At 39.6% G+C, this 20,585-nt stretch overlaps 1 protein-coding gene and 2 long non-coding RNA genes across 3 annotated transcripts; 2 read left to right on the top strand and 1 right to left on the bottom strand.

The window, feature by feature from the left end:
- Positions 1–2,001: 2,001 nt before the first annotated feature.
- LOC307022881 lies at positions 2,002–6,748 on the top strand. Its single transcript, XR_013803502.1, has 4 exons — positions 2,002–2,417; positions 3,939–4,133; positions 5,497–5,657; positions 6,480–6,748. It is a non-coding gene; the product is annotated as an uncharacterized lncRNA (long non-coding RNA).
- A 507-nt stretch (positions 6,749–7,255) lies between these two features.
- LOC307022966 lies at positions 7,256–9,775 on the top strand. Its single transcript, XR_013803536.1, has 3 exons — positions 7,256–7,412; positions 7,674–7,741; positions 8,243–9,775. It is a non-coding gene; the product is annotated as an uncharacterized lncRNA (long non-coding RNA).
- Positions 9,776–14,372: 4,597 nt separating this feature from the next.
- Positions 14,373–20,322, bottom strand: LOC307034682 (uncharacterized protein). The gene is made up of 16 exons (XM_079673536.1): positions 20,226–20,322; positions 20,050–20,124; positions 19,486–19,881; positions 19,194–19,298; positions 18,853–19,085; positions 18,595–18,773; positions 17,912–18,005; positions 17,595–17,830; positions 17,263–17,377; positions 16,744–16,861; positions 16,572–16,663; positions 16,022–16,139; positions 15,823–15,924; positions 15,551–15,724; positions 14,909–15,085; positions 14,373–14,681 (listed from the first exon to the last, which is right to left on the bottom strand). Exons 3-16 carry the CDS (start codon positions 19,751–19,753, stop codon positions 14,395–14,397), a joined length of 2,298 nt encoding a protein of 765 aa, XP_079529662.1. The 5' UTR covers positions 19,754–19,881; positions 20,050–20,124; positions 20,226–20,322; the 3' UTR covers positions 14,373–14,394.
- Positions 20,323–20,585: the final 263 nt, after the last annotated feature.

Genomic DNA, 20,585 nt, shown 5'->3' with positions numbered 1-20,585 from the left:
CCCCGAAAACACCCCACTCAGACACGTCGGGTCACCATTTGTTGGAGATTTGGAAGATGTTTAAAACCAACCTCGTCTCCGCGTGTCGTTTGATAAGCTGGGTAAATTCGTAAAAAGGAAGGGATTAAGAAACACCAGAATGCAAGTTAAACAATAATCTTGTTTTAATGATACAAAGCAACAATACAAATACAAAGGAATCACGAAGCACTCTGCAGAGTACTCCGGGCTCAGGTTCTACCACCGTGTGAGACAGGTCTCAGGAACGGCCGGTCAAAAACAAGAGCGCGAACCAAAGGAAAACACAGGCTTTCATACTAAAAACACAGGAGGAGGTGTGTGCGTGCTTCCCCCAGAGGTCATCTTATTGGGAGAGAACAACACATGGCCTGTCGCACCCAATCAGTGTGACACAGCAGAAGAAACCCGGAAACAAAAAGCCTCTTTCAGTTTGATGAAAACCAGACACCTTTTGGTGTCTGGTTTAACGAGGAACACATTACCTATGCTCTTAAGCAGTATTAGAGATGCTTTTCAAATAGTCAAACTTCACACAGGCCCAATATAGAGAACACACTCATTTGTCCTACAGCCCTTCCCGCCATTTGAGCTATTGTTCACATCTCTACTTCAAATAAAAGGTTTCACATTGTATATTTCCAGCCTCCTTTACACATACTGTTATTATTAATACAAAGTAACTAACCACACACATCTATTGAAAACAAGTAGATTTCCCTGATAATTGACATGCTGAAAATCTTAAGAAGAATGTCCCCTCCCCCAGCTCTCTCGTCCCTGTCATAAAAGCTGCTTCCATTTCATATAGAGTAATAAAACATGTTTAAGCTAATTTCTCCGCAATGTTTGTAGCCATTTAGTACCCTCACATGAAAGAATAAAAACAGAGGTATAGTTGAACAGTAATCATGCAGCACATATATTTACTGCAATGAAAACACACACATTTGCCCTAAGCATGTGAAACGCACCCTCTTCTTTTATGAGGGAAACATTCCAGAGTTTTGGAGCTATCCCCAAATTAGGATGTCCCCTGCTCACATCCCTCTCTAAACACAAAGACTTCACCTCAATATATTGGGGAGGGAAAATATACTTTGTCCCTTCAAATTTAACACACAGGAATATATATAAGGTGACATTAAAAATGAATATACCAGATTTAACTTTCCTGCCATAACACGTTACTTTAATACTTCAAATAATTCAAACAATCCTTCAAAACACACAAATAGGTTTATTCTCAATACTCATAACAGTATCAGACACAATGACTTTACTGAGTGAAAATGACATGAACATAGTTACTGTATGGTAGCCTACTGAAGTAAAAATACATACATATATGGCATTTACCTCTTCCTCTAACTCTCTCTCCAAAATTGGTCTCCATTGTTGTGCACAACAAAGTGTTCAAGCTCAGGTTTCTAAGTGATCTAATTGGTTACATGGCTTGTAACATGTGCATTCTGGGTGCAGGGGTTTGATTATTGAGTGTGGTATTTCAATGTCAGTGTTTGGCAAACAACACACAGGCTGTCGGTTTTGAATATCATGTCTAATGTAAATAAGAGTGTGTACAGAAGTAGCACTCCACTCAGCGGATTCCAAATCCTATCAAGGGGGACCCTCACTATTGTGGTAAGTGTGTTGTCACTTCCGGGCTATCCTTTGTGCTTGTTCTGCTGCTGATAGCTTATATTATCTTAAATTAAATCGATCGTTTTTACAATTCTTGATCACGGCAGCTACCTGACGTTATAATCACACGTTACAACAGCTTAAGCACTCACAACTCTCCTTCTCTTAGCGACTGTAACTCCACAGTTGCTTACACTTCTTTCTATATATATATATACTGTTGAGATCTCCATATCAGGTTGAATAATTAAAACGACACTTATAATCAAATATAACCAATTATATTCTTGTATAACCCACAATAAAAATGCTCAACAAGTCCTCCAACTAATACGACCAAATAGGTCGATTGTTTTCCTCGTTTTCCGACCCATTAATACGACCCAGAGCAGCGTTTTCAATCAACGGGTGCGTCAGCCTGTATACCTTTACGACCCACGGGCGCGTTTTAAATCAACGGGAGGCGGCGTAATGACGTACAACGTCCTCGACAACTTCTGTTAACAACCATCGTTTTTCAGACACGTACACTCTTCAAAAATCACGGCTGTCTGTCGTAGAACAAAACGTGATCCGTCTCTTAAATTTGTGTCGACCACAGACCTTATTTCGAGCTATTTTCCCAAATCCTATGGAGAAATCTCATTGGTTCTGACGCGAGGGAACCGGAAGTGGTCAAATGCTAACTTACCGGGGTTTTGGACTCGTCACTGCATCAGACAACATCCATTTATTTCCCAGACAAGCTAATAAACGTGAGTAGTCAGATATCAAAAGTATATTCATTTTGGGATATGTATTATGTTGTTTTATTTTGTCGTCTAGTACAGTGACTAAGATTACTATGTTTACCTAGGAATAATGATAGCAAAGCTAAATTAGCCAAAAGTAGAATCAGCTAACGTTAACGTGAGCATGGAAGTTATGTGATCCATCGGTCCATGCGGTTGATCCAAATGTTATCAAACGTCACATTCTTTATAACTATATTAAATACTATTTATCTATTAAGTGAAGAGTGACCAGGGGTGTAATACTGCCGGAACACCGCTCCGGCACCTAAAACGGGGATGGTTGTTAGCATCTGGTGCTAGCTAGCTATGATAACGGATAGGCTAAGAGGCTAATGTACCTAATGTAATGTTTACACAGTTAACTTTAGTCTAAGTTATCTCAGTGGGTCTGAAACAGTTTGGTCACCATATATGGAAATACATATTTCCAAGGCACACTTTTATATTATTGTAATGTTCCACAATAGGAGTCGGAAATTCAAGTTCTTAGGTTCAATAGCTCCTTTGGTAGTATACAAATACAGGTTCATAGGTCACAGGTTGCAGGTCGCAGGTTCAACGTCACACAGCACCCTAAAAAAAATCGAATGAATCTAAAACATCGATGAAATCATTACAATTCATACTATTGGACATACAACAAATGCATAAAAAAACAAAACAGTAAATAGTTAAATATGCACAAAGATACATTTAAAAAAAGTATTATTCTTATCATTTTTTTTATTATTGAAATGTATACAGTTAAGTTTCATATGGGTGTTGACAGATGTATCCATAGATTTAGTTAATTTTGCCCTCAAGTGCACAAGATTGATGCATTTAACTTCACGGGGGCCTCCGGACCCCCCTAGAGGACATGAGGTCCACCCCCACTTAAAACATATTCACATGGATAGGATACTAAATACATGTGCACACTTTTTATATAGTAACCTTTGTACCTCAGCAGGAGGGAGTTAGTTTATAAAGGTCCTTCACTGATCACTTAACTATCACACAGCTGTGTGCAGCATTTACTGTAAGAATCACACATTTATTCAATAATGCAGACTTAATAAATGACCATTCTTTGTTGATTCTGGCTGGAGTGTTAATTGACAGTAGTTACATAAGCTTCAAAACAAGCCACAACTGCGCGTGCACACGTGCAGAACTTATAGAATTAGCAATACACCCCTGCTAATGATGATTTTAGTATTATTTTCTGTGATGATGGAGCATCAACTTTTGGATCAACCAGATATTGACAGATTAGGGTTGTCCATAACAGTCACTTTAAACATGTGACTGACTCTGTATAACATTGTTTTCCTTACTCTTGTGATTTTTGTTCATCCTATCTAAAAGATAAAAAAACATGAGTTCATTGTTTTAACAAGATTTTTCACGATATAATAAAATACATGAATCCTGTAAACATTTGGAGTATAGTATTCTTATTTTTGGTATTCCCTGACATTATCTGTGTTTCTGTTACAGATGCCTACTCAAAAAGTGTGCCAGACATGCAGGCAAAGCATAGGAGTAGCAAGTAAAAAATGCAAACAATGTGGTGCCATCCAACCCTACAAAGAGAAACTCTCCAAGCAAAAAGAAAAGGTTGCACAGGAGTGGAAGGCCACGCAACAGAAAAACCACAGTGTCAACAAAGTGTATGACTCGACACATTTACTGGTAAGCTTTTTTCTCTTGCAGATGTCAGTTATCATAAAAAAGTGTGTAAATAATCCCTGATCTTAATCTTTTTATACAAATTGTTAAATTACTGAATTGATTTATACTTTCCAACAGTCGCCCTCATTTACTTTTTAAAAATAATCCTAATTTCTTAAGTAAGTTTATGTGAGAAGTACAGACTAGTGCACGATTACTGCACTTCATGTAATGTGTTAAGCAAAATTGTTGTCACCGTTGTATTTAAATCTGTAAAGGCATAACACATTTTTTCGAACTGATGTTAGATAGTGTTTGTACTTGCAAGCACCCAGTTTTAGTAAAACATTATTTCTTAACCAGAAGTAACATAGTTCAGGCCAGTGGTAATTCCTAGAATCAGAGCTTCAATGTACATGTTTTTCTAATTATATCTTACAAAAAAACCTGCATTTTGGTGTTTTATATTTTATTTTGGAACTTCATAGTATAGAAAACACATAATTATGTGACTATGGTTTCCAAAAGTAAAATAAATGAAATATCATATACATTTTTGAATAAATGGTAAAACCAAGAATGTCAGTGAATCAAAACCAGCCCATATTAATATAGTGCTTGAAAGACAATCAAGACCTGGACAGAGTTAGTATTAATAAAGAGGCCCTTAAAAGCACTTTCATTAAGCTTACCAGAGTCTCTGACTTTGAGCCGTGTTCGAACAGTCATTTAAAAATTCCCCTGTAACACCAGCTTTACATCTGAAGTGCTGTTAATGCGGAACTTTGAACCTGAAATGATATAGGTTATAGCTTGCTGACATGTTTCAAAGCTAAATGTAGCTTATTCAGATATCTGAATGTGAGAATTAAATGGACAAATATTAGGCATGCCAGAAACTGACCATGATCAAAATCGGACAGCCCTGGCGAATATTAATTGATTATTCGCCGCCGAATTGAAACTAAGCCAGGAAAAAAAAGAAATACATAAATAATAATAAAAATATATATAAATAAAATCGAATTTTAAAAATAATTTTCGATTATGGAGACTGTAACGAATATTCGAAAAATAGAATAATCGCTGGCATCCTTAACCCATATAAAAATAACTATGCCCATGTAAAAAAAACTCAAAGTGAACCCGAGCTCGATAAACTTCTTTTTTTTTTACAGTTCTTTTTTAGGGGCTCCCCTAAAAGGGGTCTAAAATCACACCTGGTTAATTGTGGGGTGCCTTCCTCAATGTGCACACGTATCACATCAGTGCATTTTTCACTTAGGCAAAATAAATGGAGTTATAATGGCTTTAGGTGTGTGAAAATGTTTAGAACTGTTGTGTACATAATATTTCTTGTTTTTTTGTGTCCATTGTGTTCCAGCTCCACAAATGGAAAATGTTAGATCGGCGTCCCATCCTCCTTCTTGCCAAGAGAGGCACAAATGGTTTTTGCCGATTGCATCTGTCCATGGCAAATCGAGACAGAAGATGGTAACAATGCACTTGTTACCATAAAGAGGATTTACGAAAGCCTTATTAATGGTAAAGTATACAAATCTGCATGCTATATTTCAGCAATTTATCTGTTAACATTTTTTGTAAATTAGTTGCCCAGTTATCTGGTTTTAAATGTAAAAAAATGTGAATCACTGTTTACCAAGTAGTACAAATATGTCGTTATGTCTTGTTTTGTCAGTTAAAGGGCCCATGTCATGCTTTTCTGGTTATTACCCGTCCCCTTGTGTGTTATGAAGCTTTTCCTGCATGTAAACGGTCTGCAGAGTCACAAACCCTCAAAGTACACCCTGTAGCGAGTAAAACTCTAACAAAGAAAATACCTGTCTATGCTGCTCTTTTTCAAAAAAAAATCTTCCTGAGTATAGTGACGTAACGGGCATAGTGACGTACCGGCTCACACACACTCACTCAGCCTTATCTTTTCTCAGCCGAGGCTCCGTGGATCTCCTCACGCACACACGCACTCACACTCACAGCCTGGATGTGAGTGTGTGTGTGTGTGTGTGCGCTCAGGCTGAGTTCCTCGCTGTCTCGCAGACCCCACACAGCAACCAGGAAACAACACCAGTAATCCAGCTCACATTGTCTGCTCCTCGAGCCTCAAAGGGCGGAGCAGCGAGCCCCCCAACGTCCCGCCAACACGGCACCCAGACCCCACGCAGCATTCTCATCTGTTTGTCCTTACTGGTGTCATTTCCTGGTTGCTAACAAACGCCATTGTAACACATAATCACTGATGTTCCGCTGTTTCATTTTTAGCTGTAATTACTCAGATTATAAATGTATATGGCGGATTATACTTGGTCATTTACTCACCATGCGTCTACTTTTTTTTCTTCTCAATAGTGACTTTGGCAGTTGAACCTGAGGGCCCTTGTACCACACAGGCAGAAATGGCCGCAGACCCAGGATCAGACTTGTCTGTACCTCTTACCACCGAGACTGACACTGAGTTCACTCTCTTCCTCACTCCTGTGTCCTCCGGCCTGACTCCTGCTCTCTCCTCCGGGCTGACTCCTGCTCTCTCCTCCGGCCTGACTCCTGCTCTCTCCTCCGGCCTGACTCCTGCTCTCTCCTCCGGGCTGACTCCTGCTCTCTCCTCCGGGCTGACTCCTGCTCTCTCCTCCGGCCTGACTCCTGCTCTCTCCTCCGGGCTGACTCCTGCTCTCTCCTCCGGCCTGACTCCTGCTCTCTACTCCGGGCTGACTCCTGCTCTCTCCTCCGGCCTGACTCCTGCTCTCTCCTCCGGCCTGACTCCTGCTCTCTCCTCCGGCCTGACTCCTGCTCTCTCCTCCGGGCTGACTCCTGCTCTCTCCTCCGGCCTGACTCCTGCTCTCTCCTCCGGGCTGACTCCTGCTCTCTCCTCCGGGCTGACTCCTGCTCTCTCCTCCGGCCTGACTCCTGCTCTCTCCTCCGGCCTGACTCCTGCTCTCTCCTCCGGGCTGACTCCTGCTCTCTCCTCCGGCCTGACTCCTGCTCTCTCCTCCGGGCTGACTCCTGCTCTCTCCTCCGGCCTGACTCCTGCTCTCTCCTCCGGCCTGACTCCTGCTCTCTCCTCCGGCCTGACTCCTGCTCTCTCCTCCGGCCTGACTCCTGCTCTCTCCTCCGGGCTGACTCCTGCTCTCTCCTCCGGCCTGACTCCTGCTCTCTCCTCCGGGCTGACTCTTGCTCTCTCCTCCGGGCTGACTCCTGCTCTCTCCTCCGGGCTGACTCCTGCTCTCTCCTCAGTGTCTTCCTCACAGAAAAGAAGACCAACGAGGAATAAAGTGGCAATTAATGGTATGTGCGGGTTAATTAGTAATTATCTTATTTACATCGACTGAAACTGTGTTTGATTTTGCACATTGAATTAGTTAAAGAGAGAGAAAACAATCATCGGTACAATTAGAATACACCACCTTTTGTTTTGTTTAAGACTTTGCAGTATCAAAAGTCTCAGTGCCATTTTGAACAGTTTAATTGAGCACAATGTGATGTTAGGCAATGTTTAGGAGGTTATTGCTGAACTTCAACTTATTACCATCTTTTAATTCCTTGCAGAATGTCCCATTCATCAAGGGTCAGACACTTTCCCCTACAAAAAACTACTGAGGGAACGAATCAGGGAGGTTTGTTTAGAAAATATTTTTAAATAAATAAACAATGACAATAATGTTTCCGTGGAACCAAGTCTTATCTTATTGGATTTTCGTATACTTTGTTTAAAAGGAGTGTTTCAGTCTTAAGCATGACTGCTAATGTAAATATTGAAATTACAGTAACAATAATTTATTATTAATTTAAGGTTGAGGTACTTGTGTAATGCTTCATGTCGCATTAATGCATCATGTCCAGCCATTTATTTGTATATTACATTTTTTCTTGTAATCCTTTGTAGGTGAATTCCTATTCTTGGCAGTACAAATATTTTTTTAAATAATAATAGTATTCCAAAATATTAAACTGATGGGGAAAATGCTATTGACTATGTTACAGTCCTTCATATGTTTGAGTTAATCGTACCTACTATTATTTCAAATTATCATTTGATTTCACTGGACTTTTTGTATTTACATGTATGACATTTGAAAAAAATGAAGTTTACCTAAAATCTGTGTTTCTTTACTCAGGGCCATACCGAGGTGTTGGTGCAGTGGCAGTCTTGCTCTGGATGGTATGTATCTAATCTGAAGTTTCCTTCAGTGTAGCTGATGGGTCTGGCAGAACAGGGGCCACAAAGTAGTCTTACCAACCAACTTCATCAACCCTGAGATCACTAACTTAAACATTTTGGGTTCCTCAGCAGTAAATTGAATTTAGTTGATCACATGGGAGTGGGGAGCCATGTCATCAATGGCTCTATCAGACGTTTGCGCCATAAAGTAAGACATCCAATTTCTCTGCCCTTCGTCATTCAGACATCGCGCCCTAGAAACGCTGTCTGATTGTAACACATAAGCAGGGAAGTAGCCTACATTGAAATAGAAATTAAAATATACAATAGAGTTTATCATTGATCAATATCACTAAAGGTTAAATGATTGATATGTGAGGCTGGATGGTATTTGATCTCTTTTGTAATTACTGACTTGTTACATTTGTTCTTAACAATTATACTATAAGTATAGTTAGTAGTAATAAGTAGTATTATTTCTGTGTGCAGTCTTGCAGGCAGTTGTCTAAGTTTAGTGCTGTATGTTTGGGCATTGATAAGACAGCAAATTCAAAGAATTGGTCAAATGAAACATTGACTTTGAAATAAAAAATGTACCTTGTATTATATATGATGTACGTGTTATATATAAATATATACATTATACTGCACTTTCATCATGATATTTTTGAGTGACTTAGTATATCTTCTCATTTGAAATAGCATTGTCAACATACTGTAGAACTACATATTCCAAAAAGTAATACTTTTTGCTGTGTCAGTATTGTCATACTGATATTCTGTACAAACTGTGAAGTCCATTGAGACAAATGTAACATTTGTGATATTGGGCTATATAAATAAACATTGATTGATTGATTGATTGACTGTTTCTGTTTTACAGTGGGGCGAAGTGGAAAAATTCCTGGGAGCCAAAGGAAAACTTTTCCAGTTAAATATGGCTGACTTTTTTTTTTCTATTTTGGAGTAATAAAATACATATAAAAAAAACATCTATGTAAGTGTTGTGCCTATTTGTGTTCTTATGTTATCAGTGAGCTGAAGCCAAGACAAATACAAATATGTTTTAAGTGTATCCATACAAACTCATTCTCTAAAACTGTCATGATTGGTCTGTTGTGAATGACACCCATGAGGAAAAAGGTCCTATACATTATATCACATCGGCAGGGCTGTGATGTGATGAGGCCCTCGCGAGCGTCGACGGGGGGGTGGTGTGTAAACCCTGGACACACCAAGCCGATTACAGCTAGTGGAGCCTCGCAGCAGAAACTGTGGCGCGCTCAATTGCGCCGCATTTGCGCATCAGATGAGGCTCCCTCCACAAGATGAGGGCGAGAGGCAGACGCAGTCTGTGTGATCGGCGTGTATGGAGGGGCGGGCCTGCACATCGGCATATCACTGACTGGTGCATACATTGTACAGGCGGCAATTTGAAATGGAACGCAGCCCACACACGGCAGACAAACCCAAACACTTTTGGAACACGCCACCTCCAGACACATTAACATGCACTCCCCTAACTTTCCCCTAATCTGACATTGTATTTCATTCCATAACATATAAATATACTGTTCACCCATGTGAAACACACACACTGAAACCAAAATAATTTACAAACATGTGAAAATCTTTCATATGCGATGGAAACTTCTGAAGCAATGGAAACAGGAGTCAGAGAGACACGAGGAGAGCAGGAACTTTGATGGCAAACTGATGGTTTATTCACAAGACATGTTGTGTGCCACGAATTGACACAAAAGATGCCAAACCAATTCTGAAGATCTCTACCCCAGACCCATATTTAGCTAGTTCTGAGAGAAGAATCAACATTGTGCATAACAAGATAAAACCAACACCTCTATCAGCTGACGCCAATAGGCAGGAACAGGGAGACAAAACACTGAGAGCACAGTAGCCAAGGCTACAGGTGCCTGTGCTCAGTCAGGACAAGACCTGGGGGGTATACCACGAAACTGGTTCAACCTAACCTGGATATGTTTGAGTTAGCCGGTTGGCCTAATCCAAAACATACGCCCTCTCGCTAAACGGCACTACGACACGGGTTATCAAGTGGATCGCTCAAGCCAGCCGTGCCTATCTAGTTAGGTGCGCGTTCACATAAAAGGGGTAGTATTTGGAGCATTCGACCAATCACAAACATGGAGAAGCGTACTGACAGCGCAGCGCGTATACTTCCTGAATGAAAAGTCAACTATATAATTAGACAAATATGAAGACTTTAAACATCCATGACTCAAACACTTTATCCAGGATAAAAGCCACATAGCTGCACCTGCAAGGTGAACACAGCTGGTAAAAGAAAAAGTGTTTGAATGCGTACATTAACAGGTTTATGATATGCCCCGTCTAAGACACGATCTGACTTTAATTACATTTGACTCGAGTGTTTCGTAATGTGTTGCTTAAAATAATACTTCTGCATACAGTATGTGACACTGTAAGTGTTGCACGGCCAGATACGGCTCAGCTGACTCAGATAAGGAGATATATGATACATTATGATGTGATGCCGCGGACTGTACTGTGACTTTGATCCAGTTACTTATGTTGAGGCAGATATTTAATTAAGCTTTCTTAACGCTAATGTTATAATAGTCAGATTGCTCTGAAGATGGGAGGTGATATTCTATTAATGTTCACATTCACACGTGAACACGTTTGGTTCTATGCAAACTCAGTAATATCCATTGTGATACAGTTATAAGGCCTTCACAAGAGACTGTCAGTGGAGATTAAAGGGGATCAGGAGCTCACGTCTTCTCAGAGTCCTTGGTATCTGGCTTGATGATTGTCTCACATTTCTAAACTTCATGTCAATAACCTGCTTAAAAAGCTGAGGGTTAGGCTAGGTTTCTTCTACAGGAACAAGTCCTGTTTCTCTGCTTGAGGCCAGGAAAAGGCTAGTCACTGTGACCTTTTGACCTGTGCTCTGGACTATGGTGATTTGATCTATATGAATGCACCTGCCAATTGCCTGGTCAAGTTAGATGCTGCGTATCACAGTGCACTGAGATTTGTGACAAACTGTAAAGCATTAACCCATCACTGTACCCTGTATGCAAGGGCTGGTTTGCTTTCACTAACTGTACGGAGGCTCAGTCACTGGTACATTTTTATATACAAAGCCATGTTAGGGAAACTTCCATCTTATATCTGCTCCCTGATCTCACGGAAAATTGTAAGTGGCTACTGCCTGAGATCGAATGCTGTGGTTTTATTAAATGTGCCAACTGCTAGGACTGTCTTAGGGAAGACAGCTTTTAGATGCGCAGCTCCTCTGTCTTGGAATAGTCTGCAAATTAAATGGAAACTGAGCAATCTGGTGCCACTAAATGTTTTTAAAGCTCGGTTGGATGCTACTCAATCGGAAGCTATTGGTACCTGTTTATGTGGATAGTTATGTAAATGGTGCTGTATGATGTCCTTTTGTTGTTCTGTTTATGTTTTTATGTTTCGTGTGGAACCTACTTGAGCAGGTCTCCCTTGAAAAAGAAATCAATGATCTCAATGGGATACACCTGTATAAATAAAGGTTTGAAATTAAATGAAATGAGAGTCATCATCATCATGTTCTCTCTGCTGCTGCTGCTGCTGCTGCTGGCAGCTGGAAGTGAGTCAACACTTATTATACTGCTGTTTAACAGGATAATCTGTCATATAACTTTTTTTTGTATTTGTACAGGTGTGAAGTGTGAACAGTTGACACAGCCAGCTTCTGTGACTGTGCAGCCAGGTCAACGTCTGACCATCACCTGTCAGGTCTCTTATTCTGTTAGTTAATAATAATAATAAAATTCAATAACATGCTTTAACCACTAGGTGCCCGTTTATCAGCTGTGCACCGTTATGGTGTAAATACTGCCTATCTACCAATTGGATCCAATATAAAAGTCAGCCGAATTACTGTTGATATTGCAAGGAGACATATTGTGTGAAAATAAATCTAAGATGTTGTTAAATGGCTGATATATTTGTGATCCACGTCACGTTTTCAGTTTTGGCGGCAGTTCTTCCTGTTTGTATAGAAGTCTTCTCATCAGGGCTCTATAGATAGATAACTACGGCAGATATGTAATATGTAATGCAGCCGAACCATGTATTACAATGCCGTTATGTGATTAGCTCCAAAGAGAAAATAAAGCAAACTCGGAATAAAGTATTATTTATTTTTTTTTTAAATGTTTTCGGATTTCACATCGCATAAACACCATTTCCCAACGTGCATTGCGGCTAAACCATGAATCACCGAGCTGAGGATCTTGGTTATGGCTAGAAAGTATCCGTCTTGTGTAAAACTCTCGCGAGAGTTCGGCTGAATGTCACGTGGCTGAATGTTTACGTTTGGCAGGCAGCCTTTCAGTTAGGATCGTTAACATCAGTTGGCCACAGCAAATGATGGTGAGAAGCTAAACTATCTATTAATTATGTCAATGACAGGGAGTGTGATCGTTGAAAAGCGGTCTTGCTGGTGTTCAAAGAAGAATGACAACACTGTAGATCACCAACACTATGGTTTATTTTTTATTCACAGGCAAGTCAACGTTGTCGCAGTAAAAGTCCCAAGATAGCTCCTGGTGCAATAAAATGTTCCCTTGCAGTGTTTTACTATTATGTCTGATGTTTCTCTATTAATATTGCTGCTGCATTAATGTGTATGTTGCATCATGTTACTGCTGTAGATGTGTTTCCGAGCCGCTCCGATTACAACGAGAGTTACAACGAGAACGTGACGTCATATTTACAATAGAAGGATCCTTTCTAGCCATAACCGAGGATCTTGCCTACGTCTGTTTCCGGTATTGTTTTTGACGGATGTATTTTGTTATACACACATTCCTTCACATTTAATTTAAAATGTACATTAAAATATTTCATGAGGCTTTCTAAAATGTTTTAAAATATAACTACGGTTCGAGTTGAAGAGTTTATAAATTAACATGAACCGAAGCTGTTGCCTGGTAACGCAATCGTGCAACGTCACGTCCGTTAATTCCACATCCACACACATCGATTTAATAAATGAATATAGCCTTTGTATCTGCTAAAAGAGGTGCCGACCAGCTGGGGCAACAGAAAATTAGCGAAATTGAGTGTGACTATTACAAATGAAATCATTATTATATTAATATTGATAATAATAACAACCGACCGTCGGGGTAGCATTTGCTTGGCATTTCCGGGTATATCTCCACTGGTTGGGCCACGTTAACAATACTGTGTAATTGTCACGTTTGAAGGGACGAAATCGTGACAGCTTCACGTCTCCCATCATGGTAAATCGTCACATGTTCACGTCTTGCCGTGATACCGGGTTGTGCTGACCATGTCCATGCCTTTATGACAACAGTGTACCAATCTTCTGATGGCTACTTCCAGCAGGATAACTCACCGTGTCACAAAGCTCAAATATTCTCCAACTGGTTTCTTGAACATGACAATGAATTTTACTCAAATGTCACAGTCCACAGTCATCAGATCCAAATCCTACAGTGCACCATTGGGATATGGTGAACGAGAGATTTGCGTCATGGATGTGCAGCCGACAAATCTGCAGCAACTGTGTGATGCGATCAGGTCAATATTGAGTGAAATCTCTGAGGAATGCTTCCAGTACCTTGTTTAATCTATGCCATGAAGACTTAACGCCGTTCTGAAAGCAGATGGGGGTCCAACCCATCCTAGCAAGGTGTACCTAATTAAGTGGCTCGTGAGTGTATTACTTAGCTCAATTTGTATTGTTAGTGTGTGTCTGTAGGAGTAAAGTCTAGACACATTCTTTGGATGTAAGCATTGGCTAATTAAACAGATCATGATTAAATGACATGATGATAATAAGGGTGATCACCAAAACCTTATACCAGGGGTGGGGAACCTCTGGCCCTCGAGGTAACTCGGATCTGAAGGTGACTGATAACTGCTAATGGCATTTACTTGAATACCAGACATAGTAAATGCAAAGCAGGATCATATAAAAAAAAAGGTAATAAACAAGCCATTCAATCGTAATACTCGTTTTAATACGTTGACATGCATATAACACAATAGACTTGTTAAGTCCTGTTCGTTGTCCTTATCACCGTCCTGTTAGTTTTCCTCATCACCGTCCTCATCACCGTCTTGTTCGTTGTCCTCATCACCGTCCTCATCACCGTCTTGTTCGTTGTCCTCATCACCGTCCTCATCACCGTCCTGTTCGTCGTCCTCATTACCGTCTTCAATGTCTTCCTCCATCATGAGAAAAGACGAGTCCGAGCCAATACAGCTGTAGGTGCTGGTGACTCTGCTCAGTTTCTGCTCCAGAAGATATTGATGGTGTAAAATACAGCAGTGCAGTCCCCTGTATCCCTCTTCTGTTATATCGCTTGGAGAAACTAAAATAAAAAGACAAAATGACAGTCTATGTAAGGCAACTTTTAATTAGCATTGATGTTGGTTCCATATAAGCAATTTGAATGTTTAACTCCGAGGCTGTATATTAGCTAAAAAGATTTGTGATTCAGAAAAAATGCAATCATTACAGATGCTATTCAGTGATAGACATTTGACACTGGGAGGGGGGCAGTGGCAAATATTATAAATCGGTATTTGTGGAACATACTTTGGTTCCTGATGTCGTCTTTTGTCTGATGAAGGAGGCGGTCCAGTTTGTCCAGTGCCTGCCTCAGATTTTGACAATGCTGGGTCATCTCCTTCACAATGATGACTTTCTCCTCTTCCATACGCCTGACCAGCATAACCTGGTCAAAAAGTCGCCTCTTTGTGCGCAGGTTCACCACTATAATGGAAAAAACGCAAAATATAACAACCACAATGGTAAGGCTAATAAAACAAATAATATCAGTTTGTATTCAATCTTTTTTAATTAAATTGACCAAAACCTTAAAATCTGGTAAAAAAAAATTCGACCTCGCCGCTTGCTGAATTTTTTCAATTCTGTCTATGTTGGCAGAATTACATTCAGTATGTCTTGAGATTCAACATTACTATGCAGTTCAGGGTGGTCAGGAAGGGTTTTACTGTTTCCATAGATATGCCTGTCCCAGTGAGACTAGACTATTAAGACTTGATAGGGCAACATCATACAGACCTTTCAATATAATTATTTTAAAATGATTTGTTGTGATCATGATGATTTGTGACACCTATGTTGATAGCTCTGTGTTACATTGGTGATTGTATTCTAGTACTTCAACTGAATTTATGGAATATCTAGGGCAAACAAAAACAAGTTGTTTCTTACCATCTCCTTGCGCCTCCCAGGGCAGAATGACATCCTCAGACAGACCGCATGCTGCTTCTGTGTCAATTTTCTCTGAACAGGCATCAATGGTGTTGTACTGCAGTATCCTCTCTCTGAGTTTCTTCTTGAGCTCTGTCAGTCTTCTCCGTTTGCGTTGCCTTGTTTGGTTGCTGTCTGTAAAGTAAAACAAAATACAAATAAACTAATATTAATAATACAAACAACAACAACAAGAAACAAATATTGTTTCTAGATAACGTAATAATAAATACCATTTTGTCGATAGAGGTCGTGTTTCTTTCTTCGGAGGGAATAAATAATTTCATCTATTTCTCTCTGGAGCTCCTCTTGGCTACTCTGGGCTCCATGTTTCTCTTGAAAACAGAAACAACAAGGTGTAATCATAAAACATGAAGCCAAATGTTTGGAAATATGGAACCAAATCTATACCACAGTGATCATATAACATACCAGTGGCTGCCCATTGCTTGACCTCCAACACCCACTGCTCCGTGTCCTCCAGGGAGATGTTCAGCTCTTGCTTGAGACTCTCAAGATTGTCCACTTCAGTTTGTGCTCTCTGTGTAGTCTGGTTAGAATGTTTAAAAGGAAAAAGTGAATATGCGTTCCAGTTGGTTGAGAAGGTTGTTTTTTACTGAATTCCTTTATGCACATTAACTGACCAGACAACAACATGAAATGCTAAACACCTTCTCTTCAAGGTTGGCAAGTATCACCTTAGTGTCCCTTTTTTTTCAAGATCAAGCAGGATTAACATTATTATTATTATTATTATTATTATCCAGAAATTCAGATGAATCAACCTATAGTGCTTTATTAAAAACAAACAGAACAGAGACTCTCTTGGCAGAACAGTGTGCCATGGCAGCACCATCATAATGAAATGATTGCAGAATACATTCAATTCAACAACATGTAGCTAAGGATGGTGTTAAATTACTACAACAACAAACTCGGATAGTCTTAATATACATTTTGAAATGCAGCATGGACGTCTTACTTTGACAAATCTCTTTGAGAGTGTCTTGTGGAGATTCTCCACCTTCCTGTGGTTCCATTGCATAGCCAGCACGGTTATCATATCTGCTCTAGCTGTAAACACAAAAACATGAAAATTCATATGAGCTTTACAATGTGGCACTACTTAAAACTATTTGTTTTCCTCTACCAACCTGATTTGGTCATGTGTTTTGTTGTCAGAGCTGCCCTTGAGAGGAAGCTGTTAACCTGTTCCACTTCCTCGCCGACAGTATTTCCAGCACCTTCCTGGCTTCTGCCACCCCACTTCACCTGCTCAGAATCATAAACAATGAGATCTAGCTATTTAGTTCAATATTATAATTTATTGTACTGTACATCTTTAGTTATCATCAGTGTCAGGAGCAATTTCAGAAAGTTAAAATGTTCTGATATCGAATTGTGCTTTGAACTACAATGTCACAACTGCAGTTATTTGAAGCTCTATTCATTCATTATTTCTACAGTGCGGATATATTTACTAAAATAAACATAATGGGTTTTGGAAGCCTATCCTTGTGACAGTCTGTTTTGTAACAATTTTGTCAACATTTGTAACTATTACAATTATTCCACAGGCTTGAATAGAATATACAACATGATATTCTTATGTGCACTACAATTTCTAAAACATTTGAATCTAGTGACACAAATGTTTAACTTGCATACTGTACCTCGCATTTGCCTGTGTGGGCCTTGGCGTGCATTACAGAGAGAAAAGGTTTCATCTCTGTAAGTGGTTGGAGCTCAGGCAACTTTGCTGCCATCTTCTCCAAATAAGGCCAGTACCTGTAATGACAAAATCAATTAGCTCTTCCAGTTGCATGATGGCATAATAGTAAAAAGATAAACCAGGTCCTTAAAATTACCAGTACAATCCTTGTAACCAACATCAGCATTTATCCAAATGAATGTTTTTTTTGCTTTACATCTACTGGATGTGCAAGAATTAAATAGATAACACGTTTCCCACAAACACTTCCAATTTTGCAATAGTTATAACTACCTGCAGGCAACATCCATACAAAAGAATGTTGCATTCGCAACTTCAGCCAGCTCCTTCTGCAGGAACATTGGGTAGGCATATATTTCACCACGGTAGTGATTTAGGCCTTGTAGTAAGATGCCATGTCTGCACACAGCTATTTGCAGTCCTTCCTCATCCACCTTGGCCCTGGACTTGTGTGAGGTTTCTCTGCAAGCTGTGAATGTTGCCGGTCCACAAACATCACGACCACTTTTCTGAAATAGACACAATCTGTTACATTTAACCCTGTGCTAAGAAAAATAAATAAAGGGTTAAGGGATTGAATAGATTCTTACAATCGTCATCTGGCTCCTGATTTTGTCGACAAAGGCAGACACTTTACTGTCCTGGGCAATGAACAGTCCATCAAATAGAGACGGTTCATCTGTCCTGCGAAATTCGAGAAAGACATTGTAAGCAACATTATCATACATACATAAGTTTGATTGTGTCCTCTATTTAAAGTGGCCAATTTGCTTTTGCCATAACATTTTCATAAATGTGGAAAAGGTCTTTGTGAATTTGATCTGTAATTCTGTGTAAAGTCTTTTGCCACCATTATTTAACATTAGTGAAAAGTTTACTGACTTCTTGTAAAAAGGTAAAAATAAAAGTACATCCTTTATATTGATGGGCATGGAATAGGGCAGAGGAAGGCATAGAAAAAGGTTCCTGGGCAATTTAATACATTTTTCATGAAGCGATTATATCCAAAACTGGTTCTTAGCTCCAACATATCCAACTAACGTCAACCATTTAACATTTTAAAGTTGAGTTAACTTTACAGGCGTCATATATAATAATGTTTATGAATTGGATTTATATAATTATGTGTAATTTCAAACCAACCATTGTTTTCTGATGGTCTACAAACTTTGGAAAAAGAAATTGCAGAGTTGGGGAAAGTTAGACATTTCAGCAAAGACATTCAGCTTAGTCAATAAAACAACAACTAAAATGAGAATATGATTTCACTGACCCTCTGGACTTCTTGAAGCGATAATGCTTTCTATTGCCATCTACAGCAATAGCCAGCATGTCAGGTGTGCATGCTGGGCATTTAAAGGGCTCCACCAGGCATAGATCTTCTTGTCTGTAATTACAGAAGGCAAACTCCCGAAAGACTCTGTGGAAGATATCGCTACAGATTCTGCCTGTCTGGAAAAAAGAATGGTATTCATTTGGTTAATTAAAAGTTTGGTATTCAAAAATCTTGAAAACCACATTTTATTCTTACCCTTCCTGTGGAAAACGATCGATGTTCAAGCATTTTTATAAATACTTGCTGGGATAATGCTGGGCTGGCCAATTTCATTTGCTCGAATGATGTGAACACATCAAACTTAAAAATAATTTTGCAGCTGTCGGTTGCTGGCCAGTATTTGTATCCCAGCAAGTCACCTATGCTCGGGGACCATTTGGCGGAACAAATTGGGCAGCACACAGAAGGCAGACGAACGTTGTATGGACCTGAGAACAAATATAAATGTGCAATTTGACAGCTATCTATGCAATGTAGGACAAAAGTATAATAGTAATCCTGTATTTCTGCTTGATCGTCTTCTGGTGGCAACAAACCATTGATAGTCACCAACACGGTCTGCTTTCCTGGGATGATGGTGAAATCTTGGCTTGGACCACAGAAGCAGATTTGGGATGGCGGAGGAATTGGAAGCAGACACACTGCAGCAAAGACAATTTCAGAGATTCATATGCATGTTAGGACATGTTAGGAAATGTAGTCAATACAAATTGAGACATTTTAACTGTTAAAGCAAACTTCCGACATGGTGAAAATGATGCCGCTGTATATGTAGTGCACATTAGGACACCATGGTAAGGGAATATGTAATACCTTATTTGAACCCACCTTGTTCACAGAGTCCATATTGGCCACTTTCATCCACAACCACTAAGGATGTGGGAGGAATAGGTCTGTAAAACCCATCAAACATGGCTTCCCTGTCATGGAAGACATGTTTACCATGGATAATAGGGTCACATGCCGGACAAAGAAAGGGAGTTCCTGGTGGAACACAGTCCAAGCACCGGACCACAGCATCAGCAGTTTTGCATTGGAGACAGGAACGTGTAGTGACAATCTCTGCAGCCAATTTCAAATTAAGGAGCTCTGGCATTGCAGCTCTGAATTTTTGTTCACGTTTCAACTGTCTTTGGGTCCATGTTGATGCAGTGGGTGTTTCTTCTGATGATGCAGGGACAGTGAGAGAACCCAACAGGTTTCTCAGTGTCTGAAGATGTTGATCTAAAATAACAAAATATAAAACAAATCATGGAATTTAGTTTAATTTAAAAAAGATATTCCATACATGGCTTTTCACTTTACAATGTATCATGAACAAAGCTATTACATACTACAAACAATTACCTACATTTCAAGTTGAAGGATAATTTAAGAATTCATTGTGCATACCAAGACTTGGGACCTGTAGAGGAATCTCATGTGTCTCCTCGACCTCTGGGGACTTCTGAGAGCTGGAAGGTTTAACTGCATAAAACAAAGTACGATGATATGGGAAACATTATTGAGGACCGACCAACGACATTAAAACTTAATGAAACACTAGAACTAGATTATATTTTACAGACCAGATCGATTCTTATTCCAATGTTGGGCTATAATGTTCCCATCCAGGTCCCTCTTCCTCCAGGAAACATTTGATCCTTGCGTTATTTTCTTTGGTATCTTCTGTAGCTTCGGTTTCTTTGGTTTCTTTGGTATCTTAATATATAAATATATAAAAGAGATTATATATTTCCCTTAATTGTTGCACACACATCTTTGTAATGTGTGTGTCTGTTATCATTTGAGTAAATGTTATAATACATTTTTGGATAATGTTGTACTTGCCTTATTTGCCAACTCATCTGCGAGGGCATTCCCTATCTCTAGCCATTCATTCAGTTGCTTGGATGACATTTTTAAGTGAGGATAAAAAGGGCAACAAC

The sequence above is a fragment of the Notothenia rossii genome (genome assembly GCF_949606895.1).
Source record: "Notothenia rossii genome assembly, chromosome: 1".
Classification (NCBI taxonomy): Eukaryota; Metazoa; Chordata; class Actinopteri; order Perciformes; family Nototheniidae; genus Notothenia; species Notothenia rossii.
The sequence above is the reverse complement of the archived record's forward strand: the minus strand, read 5'-3'. Positions and strand labels throughout refer to the sequence as shown.

Bases quoted from the DNA above. Each gene is read 5' to 3' on its own strand.
- LOC307034682 (XM_079673536.1), bottom strand. From the start codon at position 19,753: ATGCCAGAGCTCCTTAATTTGAAATTGGCTGCAGAGATTGTCACTACA. The intron at 18,006-18,594 runs GTCAGTGAAATC...CGAATTTCGCAG, and splicing joins CGCTTCAAGAAGTCCAGAGG to GACAGATGAACCGTCTCTAT. The intron at 15,725-15,822 runs GTATTTATTATT...TTTACTTTACAG, and splicing joins CGACCTCTATCGACAAAATG to ACAGCAACCAAACAAGGCAA.